The 21,297-nt window shown below is 40.4% G+C and overlaps 1 protein-coding gene across 1 annotated transcript in view; it reads left to right on the top strand.

The window, feature by feature from the left end:
- Window positions 1-20,447, top strand: part of BICC1 (BicC family RNA binding protein 1) — a 347,766-nt gene extending 327,319 nt beyond the window's left edge. Inside the window, exons 18-21 of the mRNA XM_052640473.1 lie at window positions 3,047-3,203; window positions 11,930-12,090; window positions 14,690-14,789; window positions 20,317-20,447. Of these exons, the coding sequence (XP_052496433.1) occupies window positions 3,047-3,203; window positions 11,930-12,090; window positions 14,690-14,789; window positions 20,317-20,447 (549 nt within the window). The remainder of the gene's footprint in view (window positions 1-3,046; window positions 3,204-11,929; window positions 12,091-14,689; window positions 14,790-20,316) is intronic.
- The last annotated feature ends 850 nt before the right edge of the window (window positions 20,448-21,297 follow it).

The following is a 21,297-nucleotide window of genomic DNA, read 5'->3' as shown; positions in this document are numbered from 1 at the left end:
GAGTTACCCAGTAAACATAAAACTTGGGTTATCAGAAAACGTTGACCTTAATACTATAGATATTTAGTACAAAGTATGGTACCTGTAATATAGTGATTAAATGAATGAAGAATGAATAAATGCAGGTTAGGCATAAACTTTGAGATCTTTTAAATTACTATTTTTATTTTGATTTGGGAGAGTTCATTTTGATTTCCAGGCACTTGTCATTTGCTGGACATATCATGTGCTTATTTGGGTGGGATAACACAGAACAATGCCAGATTCCTCTCCGCCCTTCCATTCTGTGAGCGCGATTCCTCTCAAAGCGCTGGGTGTGGCTGCAGCACTGCCCTTCTCATCCTAGTGAGATACTAGGCAGGGAATCTCGACTGTGCCAGATGGAGGACTTGCCTTGTGGTTCCCCAAAACAGGAATCTTAGCACCTACTCCTCCAAATCTTATAGGAGTGACTCTTTTTACTGGGGGCTCTCAGAACTCCACCAGATGTCCATTTCATTATAGGGGACTGGAGTACAAAAGTAGGAAGTCAAGAGATACCTGGCATAACAGGAAAATTTGGCCTTTGAGTACAAAATGAAGCAGGTCAAAGGCTAACGGAGTTTTTCCAAGAGAATGCAATGGTCATAGAAAACACCCTCTTCCAACAACACCAGAGAAGACTCTACATGTGGACATCACCAGATGGTCAATACCCAAGTCAGATTGATTATGTTCTTTGCAGCCAAAGATGGAGAGGCTCTATACAGTCAGCAAAATCAAGACTGAGAGCTGACTGTGGCTCAGATCATGAACTCTTTATTGCCAAATTCAGACTTAAGTTGAAGAAAGTAGGGAAAACCATTAGCCCATTCAGGTATAACTTAAATAAAATCCCTTACGAGTATACAGTAGAAGTAACAAACAGATTCAAGGGATTAGATCTGATAGAGTGCCTGATGAACTCTGGGCAGAGGTTTGTGACATTGTACAAGGCAGTGATCAAGAAAAAGAAATGTAAAAGGCAAAATAGTTGTCTGAGGAGGCCTTACAAATAGCTGAGAAAAGAAGAGAAGTGAAAGGCAAAGGAGAAAAGGAAAGATACACTCACCTGAATGCAGAGTTCCAAAGAATAACAAGGGGATATAAGAAAGCCTTCCTCAGTGATCAATGCAGAGCAATAGAGGAAAACAATAGAATGGGAAAGACTAGATATCTCTTCAATAAAATCAGATACCAAGGGAACACTTCATGCAAAGATGGGCTCAATAAAGGCCAGAAATGGTATGGATCTAACAGAAGCAGAGAATATTAAGAGGTGGCAAGAATACACATAGAGCTGTACAAAAGAGATAATGTAGGAATGAAAACTGACCTTTTCCAGTCCTGTGGCCACTGCTGAATTTTCCAAATTTGCTGGCATATTGAGTGCAGCAATTTTACAGCATCATCTTTTAGGATCTGAAATAGCTCAACTGGAATTCCATCACCTCCACTAGCTTTGTTTGTAGTTTTGCTTCCTAAGCCCCACTTGACTTTGTCTGGCTCTAGGTGGGTGATCACACCATCGTCATTATCTGGGTCATGAAGATCTCTTTTGTACAGCTCTATGTGTAGTCTTGCCACCTCTTAATATTTTCTGCTTCTGTTAGATCCATACCATTTCTGGCCTTTATTATCGAGGTGGGAATACCAGACCACCTGACCTGCCTCCTTAGAAATTTATATGCAAGTCAAGAAGCAACAGTTATAACTGGACATGGGACAACAGATTGGTTCCAAATAGGGAAAGGAGTACGTCAAGGCTGTATATTGTCACCTTGCTTATTTAACTTCTAGGCAGGGTACATCATGTGAAATGCCAGGCTGGATGCAGCACAAGCTGGAGTCAAGATTTCTGGGAGAAATATTAGTAACCTCAGATATGCAGATGACACCACCCTTATGGCAGAAAGTGAAGACGATCTAAAGAGCCTCTTGATGAAAGTGAAAGAGGAGAGTGAAAAAGTTGGCTTAAAATGCAACGTTCAGAAAACTAAGATCATGGCATCTGGTCCCATCACTTCATGGCAAATAGATGGGGAAACAATAGAAATAGTGACAGACTATTTTTTTGGGCTCCAAAATCACTGCTGATGGTGAATGCAGCCATGAAATTAAAAGACGCTTCCTCCTTGTAATAAAAGCCTATGACCAACCTAGACGGCATATTAAAAAGGAGAGATATTAGTTTGTTGACAAAGGTGCATCTAGTCAAGGCTATGGTTTTCCCTGTAGTCATGTATGGATGTGAGAGTTGGACCATAGAGAAAGTTGAGCACCAAAGAATTGATGCTTTTGAACTGTGGTGTTGGAGGAGACTCTTGAGAATCCCTTGGACCACAAGGAGATCAAACCACTCAATCCTAAAGGAAATCTGCCCTGAATGTTCATTGGAAGGACTGATGCTGAAGCTGAAACTCCAATACTTTGGCCACCAGATGCGAAGAACTGACTCATTTGAAAAGACCCTGATGCTGGGAAAGATTGAAGGCAGGAGGGGAAGGTGACGACAGAGGATGAGCAGCTGGATGGCATCACTGACTTGACAGACATGAGTTTGAGCAAGCTTCAGGTGTTGGTGATGGACAGGGGAGCCTGGTGTGCTACAGTCCATGGGGTCGCAGAGAGTCGGGCATGCCTGAGTGACTGAGCTGAACTCAGAACTCCTCTGGTCACCCTCTTATCAACACCTTCATAAAAAAGGAAGAACACTTCACCATGTGTATATGACCCAGTGTCCTTGGTATTCTTGCCTGGAAAATCCCATGAACATAGGAGCCTGGTGGGCTACAGTCCATGGGATCGCGGAGAGTCGGACGTGACCGAGCGACTATAACACTTTTGGTAGCTGGAGGAAAAGACTATAAACAGGTCCCACACCCTGTTCTTGAGAATATGCATTTGTGGGTAACTGCTATGGCCAGCAACTGACATAAATGATAGGGGTCTAATGTGGGTTCTTTCTTCCTCCCACTCTGGGAAACTCACCTTATTAAGCATTTTCCCTGTCTGGCTTTGTCTACAGGGTTCATCAATGTCCCTCTCGAGGTCCAACAGTCGTGAGCACCTGGGAAGTGGAAGCGAATCTGACAACTGGAGAGACCGAAATGGAATAGGTCCTGCAAGTCATAGCGAATTTGCAGCTTCTATTGGCAGCCCTAAGCGTAAACAGAACAAATCAAGTGAGCTTTGACTTTTCGTCGTTTTAGATGTAATCTGCTTTTAATTTACTTTGTTTAGTGTGATGTTCAAGTATAAACTCTGGACTTCATGCCTTTAAGAGTTTTGCATTACTCACATATCACCTCCTCTGAGAAGCCTTCCCTGTTTTTCCCAGGGAAGCAGGCCATTGGTTCTCTGCTTTCACTGCTTTGTGTATACGCACCCTAGCATTGGTCTTAGTGAAGCACAGTTATTTGCATAACTGTCTCTTTGTGTAGAACTTGAGATCCGCAAGCCAGGAACTATATTCATTCAGTAAACTTTATTGCCCGTGCACCAGACATTCTTTAAGGCTGTGTGTTCTTTCTTTAAGTTGAAATATAGTTAGCATATAATATTATGTTTCAGGTATACAATGTAAGTGATTTTACATTTGCAGGCATTATGAAATGATCACCATCATAAGTCTAGCAACTCCCATACAGTTATTACAGTATTGCTGACCATATTGCCTATGGTGGATGTTATATTCCTGTTGCTGTTTTATGTTATAACTAGAGGTTTGTACCTCTTAATCCCCTTCATCTGTTTCACCTCCCCAACTCCCTCTGGCAGCCACTCATTTGTTCTCTGTATCTGTGAGCCTGTTTTCACTTTGTTTTGTGTTTTTTTTAGCTTTCACATATAAGTGAGATCACACAGTACTTGTCTTTCTGTTTTTGATGTATTTCACTTAGCAGTATGCCTTCTGGATCCGTCCATGTCGTTGCCCATGGCAGGAGTTCATTTTATGACTAATACATTATTGTATGTACGCCTTTTATCCATTCATCTGTTGATGGACACTTAGGTTGCTTCTGTATCTTGACTATTGTTAATAATGCTGTAGTCAACATAGGGGTGCATATATCCTTTTGAATGAGTGTTTTTGTTTTCTTTGGGTAAATACCCAGAAGTGAAATTGCTGGATATGGCAATTCTAGTTTTGATTTTTTAAGGAACCTCCATACTGTTTTCCATAGTGTCTGCACCAATTTACAATCCCAGTTACAGGAAGGCTATGCCTTATTTCTTACTTTGTTATTTCTTCCCAAATGTCTAACAGTGTCTGACACTAGTAGGTGCTTGGTAAATGTTTGTAGAATGACTATACAAATGAGTTATGCACACACAAACATCAAGATGATGAGGAAAAGGCAGGAATGTAAAGGAATTGAGCAGAATGTGATCGAATTAATTCTGTCTTGGACAACAGAAGAAAGTCTGCCCTGTAGCTACCAAAGGTGAACAGAAGATTTTTCACGTTGACAAGACATAGCTACATGAAAAGTTTAAAGCAAAGGCTTTGAACAGATATGATTAAGACTCAGCATGAGTCAAGTGGCTGTGTCTGTAACAGCGCCCACATGTCTGTATAAATAGGTCAACAGACAAGAACTGACGGAGTAATCACAAGATATGCCCCTAATGTCTTTTTTCAGGATTTCGAGTCCTGAAACACATATCTCAGACTATTTGAAGAATACTTGGAGAAAGGTGATCTAAATGAGCATAGTAAACAGTAACAGCTAGTTGTTACCACCAATCAAGTGGGTCATGTTGTCAGAGCCTCAGATTTGGAAAAACAAGTCATGGTGTCAGCCAACTCTAAATCAGAAACCAGGGTCTATTCTTTTATTACCACGTGTACTGTCAATAGCTGTCTGAAGTTTTCCTGTTAGTCCTGGGCTAGCTCACCCACCACTGACGGGAGGATGGAGCTGTGAGGTAGGCTGGTGCCAGAGGAATAGCCAGGGTAGGAGTTATCTCCATTTTATCTCCCAACATAAATTAGCTCTGTGCCTCTCCTCTGTCCTTATCCCCTTTCCTCTCACTTAACACTAGATAATTAAAATTGACTGTGCAAGTTAGCTGCATTGAAATTAAGGACTAGGGTTAAGATAGGGGATTCATTAATTTAAAAAGATTGATTAGAGAAGCACTGTTCTTTGGCCTTCGTCAGATGTTTTAAGAGCCTGGGGTAACTACTGTAAGTAGTTAAGATAAAACCAAATTTTTTTTTAAAAAAGCTATTACCATAATAAATATTTATCACTAAGAGTATTTTAAAATATTTTTAAACTTTTACTGATGTATTGCTTAACTCAGCATCTGTAAAGTATTATCATTTAAACACGAACAACATGTCATCAATGTAAGAAAGAATGTAAATGTCTTTTTGTTGTTGTTCAGTCCCTAGGTTGTGTCCAACTCTTTGCAACCCCATGGACTCCTGCACACCAGGCTCCTCTGTCCTCCACTATCTTCCAGAGTTTGCTCAGATTCAAGTCCATTGAGTCAGTGATGCCTTCTAACCATCTCATCCTCTGCCGCCCTCTTCTCCTTTTGCCTTCAGTCTTTACCAGCATCAGGGTCTTTTCCAGTAACTTGGTTCTTTGTATCAGGTGGCCGAAGTATTGAAGCTTCAGCTTCAGCATCAGTCCTTCCAATGACTAATCAGGACTGATTTCCTTTAGGATTGACTGGCTTGATCGTGTTGTCCAAGGGACACTCAGGTCTTCTCTAGAGTTTGAAAGCATTAATTCTTTGGCATTCAGCATTCTTTATGGTCCATTTGTACATGACTACTGGAAAAACCATAGCTTGGCCTGTATGGACCTTTGTTGGCAAAATGATGTCTCTGCTTTTTAATGTGCTGCCTAGGTTTATCATAGCTTTCCTTCCAAAGAGCAAGCGTCTTTTAATTTCATGGCTGCCAGTCACTGTCCGAAGTTATTTTGAAGCCCAAGAAAATAAAATCTGTCACTGCTTCCATTTTTTTCTCATTTATTTGCCATGAAGTGATGGGACTGGATGCCATGGTGTTAGCTTTTTTAATGTTAAGTTTCAAGCTAGCATTTTCACTCTCCTCTTTACTCTCATCAAGAGATTCTTTAGTTCCCCTTCACTTTCTGCTATTGGGGTGGTTTTATTATCTGCATATCTGAGGTTGTTGATATTTCTCCTGGCAACCTTGATTCCAGGTCGTGAGTCATCCAGCCTGGCATGATGTACTTTAAATGTAAGTTAAATAAGCAGAGTGACAGTAGACAGCTTTGTCGTACTCCTTTCTCAGCTTTGAATCAGTCAGTTGTTCCATTGTTGTTTCTTGACCCACATACAGATTTCTCAGGAGACAGGTAAGGTGGTCTGTTATTCCTGTCTCTAAGAATTTTCTAGTTTGTTATGATCCACACAGGTTAATGGATTTAGTGTAGTCAATGAAGCAGAAGTACATGTTTTTCTGGAACTCCTTTGCTTTCTCTGTGATCCAATGAATGCTGGCATTTGATCTCTGGTTCCTGTGCCTTTTCTAAATCCAGCTTGCACATCTGGAAGTGTTTAGTTCATATACTGCTGATGCCTAGCTTGAATGATTTTGAGCATTACCTTGCCTGCATGCAAAATGAGCACAGTTGTACAGTAGTTTGAGCATTCTTTGGCATTGCCCTTATTTGGGATTGGAATGAAAACTGGCCTTTTCCAGTCCTGTGGCCACTGCTGAGTTTTCCAGTTTGCCGACGTAACGAGTGCAGCACGTTCACAGCATCATCTGGTTTAGGATTTCACATAGCTCAGTTAGACTTCTGCCGCCTCTGTTAGTTTGTTTGAGTGATGCTTCCTATGGCCCACTTGATTTCATGCTCTACGATGTCTGGCTCTGGGTGAGTGACCACACCACAGTGGTTATCCCACATTTTTGTATAGTTATCCCTTTTCTGTATAGTTCTTTTGTGCTTTCTTGTCACCTCTTCTTAATTTCTTCTGCTTCTATTAGGTCCTCGTCATTTCTGTCCTTTATCATGCCCATCCATACATGAAAGATTCCCATGATGTCTCCAGTTTTCTCAAAGAGATCTCTAGACTTTCCCACTCTATTTTTTCCTCTACTTCTTTGCATTGTTCCTTTAAGAAGGCCTTCTTTTCTCTCCTTGCTATTCTCTGGAACTGTGCATTCAGTTGGGTATATCTTAACCTTTATCCTTTGCCTTTTGCTTCTCTTCCTTCCTCAGCTATTTTTAAAGCCTACTCGGACAACCACTTTGCCGTCTTCCTTTTTTTTCCTTTGGGATGATTTTGGTCACTGCCTCCTATACGATGTTATGAACCTCTATCCGTAGTCTTTGGGCACTCAGTCTACCAGATGTAATCCCTTGAATCTATTTGGAACCTCCACTGTATAATCATAAGGGATTTGATTTAGGTCATACCTGAATGCCTTGGAGAAGGCAATGGCACCCCACTCCAGTACTCTTGCCTGGAAAATCCCATGGATGGAGGAGCCTGGTAGGCTGCAGTCCATGGGGTCGCTAAGAGTCAGAAACGACTGAGCAACTTCACTTTCACTTTTCACTTTCATGCATTGAAGAAGGAAATGGCAACCCACTCCAGTGTTCTTGCCTGGAGAATCCCAGCAACGGGGGAGCCTGATGGGCTGCCGTTTATGGGGTCGCACAGAGTCGGACACGACTGAAGTGACTTAGCAGCATACCTGAATGCCTTAGTCATTTTCCCTACTTTCTTCAATTGAAGCCTGAATTTTGCAATAAGGAGCTCATGCTCTGAGCCACAGTCAGATCCAAGTCTTGTTTATGCTGACTGTATAGAGCTTCTCCATATCTGTCTGCAAAGAACATAGTCAGTCTGATGATGTCCATGTGATGTCCATCTGGTGATGTCCATGTGTAGAGTCATCTCTTGGGTTGTTGGAAATTGCTGTTTGCTATGACCAGTGCATTCTCTTGACAGAACTGTTAGCCCTTGCCCTGCTTCATTTTGTACACCAAGGCCAAACTTGCTGTTGTTCTGGGTTATCTCTTGACTTCCTACTTTTGCATTCTAGTCCCCTGTGATGAAAAGGACATTTATTTTTGCTGTTACTTCTGGAAGATCTTGTAGGTCTTCATAGAACTGGTCAACTTCAGCTTCTTGGCATCTGTGGTTGGGCATAGGCTTGTATTACCGTGATGCTGAATAGTGTGCCTTGGAAATGAACTGAGATCATTCTGTTATTTTTGAGATTGCACCCAAGTACTGTATTTCCAACTCTTTTGTTGACTATGATGGCTACTCCCTTTCTTCTAAGGATTCTTGCCCAGAGTAGTAGATATAATGGTCATCTGAATTAAATTCACCCATTCCCATCCATTTTAGTTCCCTGCTTTCTAAGATGTGATTTTTGTACTAAGTCTTTAAAATATGGTGTGTTATTTCACATTTACAGAAAATTTTTAAATTTCCACTGGCAGATTCCAGGTGCTCAATAGCTACAAGTTGCCAATGGCTAATATGCCAGCAAATTTGGAAAACTCAGCAGTGGCCACAGGACTGGAAAAGGTCAGTTTTCATTCCAATCCCAAAGAAAGGCAATGCCAAAGAATGCTCAAACTACTGCACAATTGCACTCATCTCACATGCTAGTAAAGTAATGCTCAAAATTCTCCAAGCCAGGCTTCAGCAATACATGAACCATGAACTCCCTGATGTTCAAGCTGGTTTTAGAAAAGGCAGAGGAACCAGAGATCAAATTGCCAATATCCGCTGGATCATGGAAAAAGCAAGGGAGTTCCAGAAAAACATCTATTTCTGCTTTATTGACTATGCCAAAGCCTCTAACCGTGTGGATCACAATCAACTGTGGAAAATTCTGAAAGAGATGGGAATACCAGACTACCTAACCTGCCTCTTGAGAAATCTGTATTCAGGTCAGGAAGCAACAGTTAGAACTGGACATGGAACAACAGACTGGTTCCAAATAGGAAAAGGGGTACGTCAAGGCTGTATATTGTCACCCTGCTTATTTAACTTCTATGCAGAGTACATCATGAGAAACACTGGACTGGAAGAAAGACAAGCTGGAATCAAGATTGCCGGGAGAAATATCAATAACCTCAGATATGCAGATGACACCACCCTTATGGCAGAAAGTGAAAAGGAACTCAAAAGCCTCTTGATGAAAGTGAAAGAGGAGAGTGAAAAAGTTGGCTTAAAGCTCAACATTCAGAAAACGAAGATCATGGCATCTGGTCCCATCCCTTCATGGGAAATAGATGGGGAAACAGTGGAAACAGTGTCAGACGTTATTTTTTGGGGCTCCAGAATCACTGCAGATGGTGACTGAAGCCATGAAATTAAAAGATGCTTACTCCTTGGAAGGAAAGTTATGACCAACCTAGATAGTATATTCAAAAGCAGAGACATTACTTTGCCAACTAAGGTCCGTCTAGTCAAGGCTATGGTTTTTCCTGTGGTCATGTATGGATGTGAGAGTTGGACTGTGAAGAAGGTTGAGCGCTGAAGAATTGATGCATTTGAACTGTGGTGTTGGAGAAGACTCTTGAGAGTCCTTTGGACTGCAAGGAGATCCAACCAGTCCATTCTGAATATCAACCCTGGGATTTCTTTGGAAGGACTGATGCTAAAGCTGAAGCTCCAGTACTTTGGACACCTCATGCGAAGAGTTGACTTATTGGAAAAGACTCTGATGCTGGGAGGGATTGGGGGCAGGAGGAGAAGGGGACGACCCAGGATGAGATGGCTGGATGGCATCACGGACTCGATGGACGTGAGTCTGAGTGAACTCCGGGAGATGGTGATGGACAGGGAGGCCTGGCGTGCTGCAATTCATGGGGTTGCAAAGAGTTGGACACAACTGAGTGACTGAACTGAACTGTACTGATCAAAAAAGTTTTAGGTAATTTTCTTGACACCCTTTTCAAAGTCACCAATATATAGGTTTTCTCTGGGAATCCCTGTTATACCAGTTGTTCCACTGTAATTCTTGTGTTTAAAAATTTTTATTGGAGTTCAGTTGCTTTACAGTCTTGTGTTAGTTTCTACTGTAGAGCACAGTGAATCAGTGATACATATACATATATTTCCTCTTCCGGGGAGTTCCCTCTAATTTAGGTCACCGCAGACCACTGAGCAGAGTGTGCTGAGCTATACCGTGGACTCTCATTATCTGTTTTATACACAGTGTCCATAGTGGATATATGTCAGTCCCAGTCTCCCAGTTCATCCCATCACCCCACTCCTTCCTCCGTGTCTGTACATTTCTTCTCTACACCTGTGTCTCCATCTCTGTTTTGCAAATAAGATCATCTGTACCATTGTTTTAGATTCCACATATATGCAGTAGTATATATGATATTTGTTCTTCTGACTTACTTCACTCAATATGATAGTGTCTAGGTTCATCAATATCTTTATATATGAACCAATTTTGTTCCTTTTCATGGCTGAGTAATATTCCATTGCATCATGTACCACACTTTCTTTATCCATTCCTCTGTTGATGGACATTTAGGTTGCTTTTTTTTCTCCTTAAAGAAAGTAAAATTATCATTTGGACAGCAAGTGGCATGGTCAGCCAGCCTGCTTCCATTTTGTCACGTCCAGTGGTCACTCCAGTGCAGTCATCATACTCTGCTTTGTGTCACCTTTGAACCAGAACCTCACTGGTCATTACTCCTCAATCTTTTCGGTGATTCTGGGGTCTTACCTTCAACTGGTGAAGTGTTCCAGGGCTCAGGGCCTCTTCACTTTGGTCCTAGCTCCTTTCCCCTACACATTCTTCCCCAAAGAGATAAAACATCTGTTTTCAAAAGAAAGAGAAACCTTATGAAGAGATTCCTTCCCCTTGAGACCTATCTAGGACTTCTGAGCCAGGAGATGAAAACAACCAGAGAAAGTGATCAGTGGCCATACAGAACAGCGTTCTTAGATTTGGTGAATGCATTGATGCTAGAGGAGACTAGATGGATCTTATTAGCTCGGTGAGTGTCCTCTGCCCTCATCTCTCTGGGAATCCCTGCCAAAGTGGTGTCTTTAGTAGAATTCCCAAAGGGAGGAGAGTTCAGTGTCGATTAGGGTGTTGATTCCTACCGGAATCGAGCACAGCTCCGCTAGATTCTCCAGAGCTGCTCTTGAACGGTGTGTGGTTATCTGGTCAAGTACTTGGTACGGCTCACTAGCCTGTCACCCAGCTGTGCATGCCATTGGGGCTGAGAACCACAGACAATATGGAGAAATCTTTACCCACCAGATCAGGAGGAGAATCCAGGCAAAGCTTGACATGGCTGTCTTAGAATTTCCCCTAAGAGATGGATATGTTTCTATTGTAAGTTAAACGCCGGAACTCCAGCATCATTCTTTTCATTTCACATGTTCCTCTTCATTTTGGAGCACTATTTCATAAACTCACTGCCCAGTTATGTTGGAGGGAAATGGATTTATATGTGGTAATATCACATAATTTCTTTGACCACAGGAAAGCGCAAGTGTGGATACAGAGGCCCAGCCTGCATGCAAGAGGAGCCTGTAACTTTCCTTACCTTTATTGTGTCCTAGGGATCTTCCTTCCAATTCCTCATTTAATTCACATCAAATCAATTATAAAGAGCAAATGTTTCTGAATGCTGAGGGAGAATATGATTAATGATTATTAACTACAGAGACATTGTTGCTGAATTGCTGTCTCCCAAGTGTACCATTTTAAATGGCAAGAGCCTCCCTGAAAGCAATAACCAGCATTTCCTTAATGAAAAGCCAATGTTTCAGTAAAGGATTTGCTGTGTTTCTGTAGCAACTGCTCTATTCAGCCCAAAACAATGAATCTGAAATATTTGAGTGATTAAAACTTTTAATTAAACCATGTTCTCTCTGGGCATTTCCACTTCAAGCCTGTCTCTCCTCTGCCTTTCAGCGGAACACTATCTCAGCAGTAGCAATTACATGGACTGCATTTCCTCGCTGACAGGAAGCAATGGCTGTAACCTGAACAGCTCTTTCAAAGGCTCTGACCTCCCTGAGCTCTTCAGCAAACTGGGCCTGGGCAAATACACCGACGTCTTCCAGCAACAAGAGGTCAGTCAGTATTTATTTTCCCAGGTGTCTTTGCCTTGGTTGTATATATGATGACTTCTAGAAGGAAATCACTCATTGACCTATCACAGTGCTTCCACTGAGCATTTATTCAAGTCTCATAGCTTGTTTTTGCCAGGAAAATGGTCATTTCTTATTTATTTAGTGCAACAGTAAACACAGGATAGCAGAAATACAGGAAATTGTGCTTGCAAAAACACACATAGCCATCCTCCACCAGTTTTAGCTAAAAGATCTAATGAGTGTTGTGATTCACATTAACTTCTGATTCATACTTTCCTGAAGGTTGGCAGCAACTCTGTATTTAAGAAGATTTTATTCTTTCATCGTTGTTATCTTTATTTGCGGCACTTAAAAGTTAACAGCGTCATAGTTATTTTTTGACACCATCCTAATTATATTACTGAAGATTGTTCTCATAGAATATAATGTGCTTTTTATACATGTTAACTTATTAATTTACTGTTTGGCTTTTGTCTGAACTGAGACAGAACTAAGATGTCTTCTGAAACATCCCTACCATGGATTTCGGTCAAACTGATCAGCCATGGCCGTGATGCACTGGCGTAAGGAGAAGACCCCCTGCGCATGGTTCTTTCTAATCATGTTGTCATATTATCAAGGCACCAGAAACTATTCAGAGAATAGTTCTCTAAATTTATCTATTTTCCAAATCCTGATATTATCCAAGTTTCATGCTAGTTGGCTTTACTTCATGGGAAGAGTACCTGCCAGTAATTCCCTGGCATGCATTAGTCAATAAAGAATCTATGAATTTTATTAGGCACTTTGTAGCATAAATTTAATGTATTGTCCATAATTTAAGTTTAATTGCTGAACCTTTTTGTTCTTTTCACACCCCCAAAAATGTTATCATGTGTATTTTGGACTTTAGGACAACTATTTTGTTTCCTTTTTTCTAAAGTAGTATTCATTTAACCAAAGATTTTCTAAGTTGAATAACACGTTCATCATCTGTGCACTAAAGAACTACATTTATTTACTTAGTCTTGCTGGTTAGATGCAGGTGGCTAATTGAGAAGCTCATAGCTGAGGAGTTTTAACTTGTTCATGCACATAAGGTTTTAGAAATAAGTAACTAGATGCTATTCAGTGATATCCTGGGTATGTTTTTAATCTGTATTTCCTATATGAAGATGCACAGAAATTAATTTAATATGGGTGCTTGTTATCTAGTTACTTCAAAAAGGAAGAAAACATGAAAATATAAAGTCATACTGGCAAACCGCAACCTGCAGACCTGCTGCCTAATTTTGTAAATAAAATTTTGTTGGAACACAGCCATACCAACTCAGTTACCTCATATTGCCCATGATTGCTTTTGAGCTAAATCAGCGGAGTTTGAGTACTTGCAACAGAGACAATATTGGCCCGGTGAGCCTAAACTAGTTATTCTCTGGCCCTTTAAAAAGAGTTTGAGGATCCCTGTAATAGTCTCCACTAGATAGAATTGCTGGGGGGAAAAAAAAAAAAAACGTGTCTCCAGACCTGTTACAAATAATAAGTGAAAGGGATTTTCAAGATCTGGATGTAACCTTCAAAATCAAAACAGAAAATTTCAAATTAATTGCTATATAATTTGAATAAAAAGTGTATTTTACTACTTTCAGCTGTGTTGAAATTTGGTACTGTTCTCTTCATAAAGGATATTGTCTTATATACAGAAAAGACTTGGAACAGGAATCCCCATTAAGTAACTGTGTGAGATTTAATATATTGTAAGCAGGATGAAGATTAGCAACTTTCACAGATGATATGTCTGAATACATTATTGCTAACCATAGCTGCCGACTATTTTACCCCTTTGGTGAGCACACTGCATTATATCTAGGATCATGTTTAATGCCCTGAACAACCCTGTGAGGTATCATCAACCCTGAGTGTCCACAACTAGTAATTACAGATTCAGAACTTGAACCCAGGCCTCTCTGGCTTCAGAGCCCATTGCCTTTCTGTCCCTCCAGTGGTTTTCAAGGCAGGATGGGATTATTGGGGTGGTTCCCTCCACACATTTTTGCTGATGCCAGGAAGTACAATTATACTGTCTCTTGGAATACTTCATATATGCCACTCTCAGAGATGGTCAGCTGGACTGAGCCGAGGGAATCATGGGTCTGAGTTACACTGTGAATTCTGCTCTCATTTTTATGTAGAGCACAATTAGAGATACGCTATATGGTATTATTCAGTCCCTTTTAATGGAGATATACTTACCTGAGTCAGAATCTAAAACTAATAAGTATTTTCTCTCTTCTGGACGGGTATATATTCTTTATCAGGTTACGGAAAACTGTGCCATTTCTTTTTCCCTTTTTGCTTTGGCTTCCAGGATGCTAAGACCTAAGTTTGTTGCAGTAAGACTAAGTATACAAAGTCTTCTGCTAGAATCATCGGTTTCATTTGACCACCTTTGTGACTTAACTGTTGTCCCTTAGGTGTTTGTAACAGCACCATTGTTCTTTGGAAGCAGGCAGAGCATAATAAGTATAGCAGTTAGTTGAACTTATACTGAGGAAGAACTATTACTATATTGACCATCGATTTACTTGTTCACCCACAGATCGATCTTCAGACATTCCTCACTCTCACAGATCAGGACCTGAAGGAGCTGGGAATTACGACTTTTGGTGCCAGAAGGAAAATGCTGCTTGCCATCTCAGGTGAATATAACTGTTCTTTATATCTTAGAACCTGAAGACTCTCTGCCATGGTCTCCGCCAGTGGGGCTGGTTCTGCTTCCTACCTGGCAGCTTTGTGGTTGTGGTTTCAGAGTGTTTTTCCACTAACAATGTAACAAATGCTGAGGATACCCCCACTCCTTCACCAAGGCACTGCCTGAAAACCTGCCTTGACAAGTGTCATCTGTGAAAACAGATCTCGTCTGAGAGATCTAACCAGAATTTCCCTTTGCAGAACATGGAGGTGGAGGAGCAGTTTGAATCTCTGTGTTGCAGTTGTGTTAAGCGCTAATCATTGGGTTCATGAGTAATTATTCTGGATTGGCTGTCATGCTTTAAATACACGTGTCCTTGTAGAGCAGCTGAGATCACTGCAGCAGAGAGAAAGAGAATGTTCTTCAGTACAGCTGGAACCTGGCAGTATTTCTTGTCTTAATGCTTTTTAACTTTCCCCAAAGTTTTAATAGAATTTGCGAGTCACAGAAGAGGGTAGTATCCTGAAAGTAGTCTCAGAATGAAGGAAAATCTGAAGGTCTGTCTCCCAGACCACTGCCTTTGTTCATCTTTTGCATGTTCTGTGTATTAAGAAAATGCTGTGTGTGTTTACTAGGTACCTCCCATGTGAAAGGAATGGCCAAGAGTCATCTGAGTGTAAGCCAAGAGTCATAACAGTGTACCTCAAAAAGGTGTTTAGGGAAATATGAGGAAGAAATTTGGGAGGCAACAAAATAAGGTTATGGAAGATTTTCTGATTAAGTTCATGAATGCCAATTTTACATGTGTGCCAGTCTCTCAAAAAGAGACAGCAAGGGCAGAAGCCAAATGTTAGGTGTGATGAGAAAATTATGTTGCTTTTTCAAAACATCAAATTTGCAGGCTATGCCTTTGAGGCCAGCAGTGGCATCCAACTGGTGAAAGTTCTTTATAAACAACATTCGCTAATCAAATCATCAAATGAAATTAAAAGCCTCAGTGCTTTTCCATTTTATTTTAGCAGCAGATTGCTTTTCCATTGGATTATAGAAGCAGATCAACTCCACCGAACTCCCCACAGGAAATCTTATATACAGACCTAATATCCGAAGCAGATATAAGCAGAGTAGTCTTGAAATGGGGTAGAAACTGAGCTACTGAGCAGCCTGGTAGGCCTCTCCATGGATAGAGCTCTGTACATGACCGTTTGAGAAGTCTCCTTGCCCGCTGTGTACCGAAGCAGCTGCACTGATGGAGCTCCATAGGGCGGCCACTGTTTTTCTTGTTCATTCGTAAAATTAGCTTGGTTACAGTGGAAGGAACACTATTCACATAAGGAGGTCCGAGATTTGCCTCTCCAAGTCATGCACCCTTGGGTGAATTTCCAGATCTCTTTTGATTTTGGTTTCTTCATGAAGATAGACTAGAGTATATGATTATGTCAGGTCACCTTCCACTTCTAAGATCTGTCCTTCCATATGGTATATCATCAGACACAGTGAAGATAACCTACAATTTTAACAATATGTATCATTAGTAGGGTACTCCCCCTTGTTTTTTAACTATCTGTGGCAGTAGAATAGCTTTCAACTTGTTTAACTGAAAGCTAAGTTTCAGAAGGCTACTTCTGAACCCAAATTAACTTCATATATTTTTTATATTTCTTTTATTTATTTGAAAATGAAATTAATATGCTGCTTGGAACTTTATTAACGCAATCACCATATCTATACTGTGGGGCTGCATGTCTAAATGTGGGGCCGCACATTTATACCATAGAAGTAAGTGTATGTTTCAGAACTGTACTTTTTCACTAGAGGTCTGTGGAATGTCTGTGACTGTATAATGAAAATTAAGTTGTTTCTTTGTGCAGCAACCCAATTCCAAACTGTAAAGCTTCCAGCAACAAGCAGATGTCTCTAAAAGTTTTCATAGATTCCAGATAGATCATCAGTACTTTTACTCTGGAATACATTGGTGATGATTCTAGGTCGGTTTTGGTGCGGTGGGTGGGGGGATTAGGGTGCAAAACATGAGGGATTTTCAGTTCTCATTTAAGAAAAATATTTTCTCTAGTCATCATCTTCAGTGTGGTTCTGTTGAGGTTATATCCTGCTTCTACAGACTGCCTCTCTCAGTGGGGTTCACAGGTCCTCTTGCTTTTAAAGGGAATTAGAAACTTTGAATAAGATGCGGTATGAATGCTCTGTACAGCAGTAAGTGTTTGATTATTTTAAGGGTGATTTTGGTGAGTGCATTTGTTTGAACCTGGTAAATCATTTTCTCTGCAAGGAGTAAGTTTTTGAGAAACCCTTCATTGAAAAGCTTCTTTTTCCAATTCAGTTCCTCTGATAACAAAGACATTCATTTAAAGTCTCAGGACACTTCACTTCTAGATAGACGCAGGGTAGCAGGGCGGCCTTAGCATTTGTCTTGTGGTTACATAGGTTGGCTAGATAGAGAGTTTGCTCAAATTATTTCTTAAAATTTTTGTAGATTTTTAACTTATAATTGAGTTGTCCTTTCAGTATCAGGTTTTGGTTAGCTTTTAATCTTGGGCCAGAAGACACATATTTTAATATTACAGGAGGAGATGAGATTTCTCTCCTCTAGAGATGGATCAGAGAAAACAATTTTTTTTCCCCCCAATGCATGATTTTTGGAAAATTCATGGATTTCTCTCTGAGTATGGTAGTGATTGGTTAACTAAACGTACAGGGACTAAATGACAGGAAGTCTAGCATCCTATTGACAGGCTTTCCACCACAGCCTCAGGTAGATCTAACATTTCCCGACCTATTCTTTTAGTTTGTGACTCTGTTCAGATCCGCAACAAGATCCTGAGAGCTGCCAGGATTGTGTGAACCTTGGAATTTCAAAGAAAAAGGTTGGTATTTTCTCAAACTATCCCTTAGGCTTACTGAAAAAAATCAGAAGAGGGAGCTTGCTTTTTAATTTAAAAAACAAAAAACTAAAGTCTCTTCAGTAGGGCTTTGATCCTTGATAATCTCTCTGAAAAGATTTCTTTCTCTGCTTCACACTTGGAATATCTCTATGTATGTACTCTTAGAAATTACATCTTTAGGGAATGACTGAAATTCTTCATGATCATTTATTCTCTCAAAAATTTGGTTGATGTGACTTTTCAGAATGAAGTTTTCAATGTCTATTAAATTTTTTTGTCTTCGACGGCCCAATTATTCTCCATGCGCATCTGAAAACAGTGTTTGATCTAACTCCTTTCTTTTCCTTCTCTGTAGTGGGGGAATGAATGTCCTCCTGACTCACGGGTTCTTGCCCCCAAAGGAAATGGAGGCCAAAGAAAGTCTCCTATCTGAAGGTGATAAAACTTTTCCAGGCTGTGTTTAAGGGGAATCATTTATTTTTAACTCTCCTATAAGTTTGCCTTTAAATATATTCAATTCTGTCTTGAATTGTGAATTTTATATATTGTTTTTAAAACGAGATACATGTAATAGGAATGTTATTGCTACTGTGCTTCTGTAGGAACTTGAGACACTAGCCATCTGTATGCATGCCTGCATGTGTCTGTTGCTTGTAATATTTTCCTTGCTTCTTTATTTCCTAAGCTTTGTTTTTCTATTTAAAAAGTAATTTTGGTATAGACATAAATTGTGAAGGAAAGCTCTGTTCTCTGGCATACTGGAACTACCAGTTTCTCAGCTTTGTACTCCTGATACCTCAGGTGGTCTCTGCCCAGTGGATGGATCACAGCAGCATGCGGCATAGTCCTTTGCATTAGGCAGGCAGGGTTTCAGCTTTGTCACCAACAGCCATGTGGGCAAGTTACTTCGTCTGTTTGTAAAATGCAACCTTCTTACCTGTAAAACTGAGGATAGTAATACTACCTGCCCCTTAAGGAGGAGTTAAATAGCGCACAACGAATGTAGGCTGTAATAAACTCCTGTTGTTTCTCTTCTCCCCTAAGACCTAAATGTGCACAGGAATGGCGTGTCTCCGCTCTTGCATCACCCCTATGAGACAGTCAGTTACATTTTGGAAAGCAGTGGCGTGAAATGTTAAGGGTTCTGGTCCCTCTTTAAGAACTTGGGACACAAGAGTGTGTCTGGCCATATAGCTGTCCCTGGCCACCTCTGACCCCCTGCCACCTGCTTGAGTCTGTTCTCATCCCCAGCATTCCTGTAGCAAGCTGTAGCTTTCTGTCGCCTTAGAATTTAGAATGGGGTTGTGTGCGTGAACATGGTTGAAGAAGTACTGTGTACTATGCAGATTATTGAAGGTAGTGACTCACGTGCTTCGCCACCCTCCTAGAGAAAGACAACAGCTTTAAGCATATGAACTATTTAATCCATATATTTGAAATAGAATAAATCCAAAGATACATTTGACCCATGAATCACATGAGAGTTAATCCTCATGTGACTTATAGTCACCTTTGTGTCCACAGTTTCTTTGTAGCTTCCACCCACCCTGTAATACTGTAGTATTTAGTGTTGAAAAATATCCATCTATAAGTAGACCCACTCTCTTCAAATCTGTGGTATTCAAAGGTCAGCTGTATTTGCATTTGGTGGCTATCAGAAACACTGCTTTCTAGTCTGATAATTGTTTACTGGTATGTATTCATTAGTAATAATTACGTCAGTTGACTTGAGGATTTGCGAACGTGCGTGTGGAGGGGAGGACAGGGCATTGTATAGTCATATACAGGGTAGGCTGCTTCAATTTTTCACTATTCTGATTAATAATTTTAAGTTGGGAAAAGACAAACTAAACAGCACTCTGGTTCAAAACTAAATTATTTAAAACTTAATTCCAGGATCTTATTAGTTTTTCCCTGAAAAATCTGGATTCACGTATTGGTTATTTTCAATTGTATTGATTTCCTTAACTGTTGCTGTTTTTACTAAGTTGATTTTTTTATTCAAGGAAACCTCTCACTGATATATTTCTTCATATAACTCTTCCTGACTCGAGTGTAGGCACCGTGAGTCAGTGGAGCCACCGGGCTGTGGCTTAACACGGCAGCGTGCTTTTTCAGTATCCTCATGTTTAGGTACGAGGTCCTCTTTTCATGCCTGACTTAAATAATTGAATGATCACTTTGTTTGACATGGATGAGTCTAATGAGCTGTAATAATGTTCTATGTCGCTGGTAATACATCCTGTCATATACCTTTCGCCAACTTGGATGGTTCCCCTCCCTTTGCCTCTGAAAGGACATTTAGGGTAGGTCAAACTATTTTGTATATTTGGGCTTGAAAAGGTTCTGAGAATGACATATTCCTCAGAGAGTTTATAAACTGCAGTAAAATGATTTGCTGTCCTTGGTTCTCTCAGCTACACATGCTACCTTTCATATCAGACTTTTGATTTGGAGCATTTCAAAAATGTCTTGATGGTCAACTTAAAGGTTTTCCTTTTGCTACCTACCGGACACCCCCCGCCCCCCACAAACCTACTGCAACACCATTTTTTGAGCTCTTCTGCCACGTCCTGAAGATTATACAACTTCTCCCTTGGGTTCCTAATAAGTCTCTGTTTCTCTCTCCAGAACTAAATAAAAACCGAAGAAAGCTCTTTGAACCGCCGAATACACGCACCTCTTTCCTGGAAGGCGGAGCAAGCGGGAGGCTACCCCGTCAGTATCACTCGGACATTGCTAGCGTTAGTGGCCGCTGGTAGCGGTACCCTCCAGGCATATGCCCTCCAGTTGTCAAGCTGGATGCAGAGATCTGTGAACGGCCTTCACTGCACACCGTCCTCAGCATTCTGGGTGTCTGGTATCAGGACCAAAGCATCTTATTCACGCCTGAACTTTGTGCCAAGAAGGAAGAAAAAAGAGAAGATGTTCTTATGTCATCGTACCAAATGCCACATACAGATTACTTTTTTTTTCCTAATGGCAACTGGACAGAATTTGCAATATGGGGGTAGGGCTTTATATCCTCTTTTTTATTTACCTATATAACATATGCACTGATTTTTTACTTAACATGAAGGATGAGTTGACATCTGGGATGCCAGAAAACACAGAAGTTATTTTGTTTGCTTGTTTTAGTATTTGGGGATTTTTTTTTTTTTTTAATAATCAAAGTGGAATTTCCTGGTACTGCTTTAAAATAATTATTGAGGCCTTTCAGCACTTTACACTTTCTAATTTCTTGTCCTGTGGAAATTATCTCTCTCTCATTTTTATGTCACCTGATGTATTGGTACAAATCAGATTTAGTCACATTTTTCTGACTGCGTTAAACTTTTATTTGAAATAGTACTGGTTTAATAGTTTTTTGTGCAGAGTATTCTGTGACTTTGGGAAACCTAAGTGACTCCACTTGGTTATGGACCAGTTCTGTTCATTTATGTCAACATCCTAGAAATACTTTATAATGAACCAAGTTCACTGGAACAGGTGCAAGCAAAGAAAGACCAAATGGACTTTGCAATATTAACCCTTTGCAGTCATCATATTTAGCTGCTGCCTTTATTGCTAAAGTGATTTTAATGGTTGTCTGAAGGCAAAGGGCTATTTTTA

This window comes from Budorcas taxicolor, chromosome 5 (genome assembly GCF_023091745.1).
Source record: "Budorcas taxicolor isolate Tak-1 chromosome 5, Takin1.1, whole genome shotgun sequence".
NCBI lineage: Eukaryota > Metazoa > Chordata > Mammalia > Artiodactyla > Bovidae > Budorcas > Budorcas taxicolor.
The sequence above is the reverse complement of the archived record's forward strand: the minus strand, read 5'-3'. Positions and strand labels throughout refer to the sequence as shown.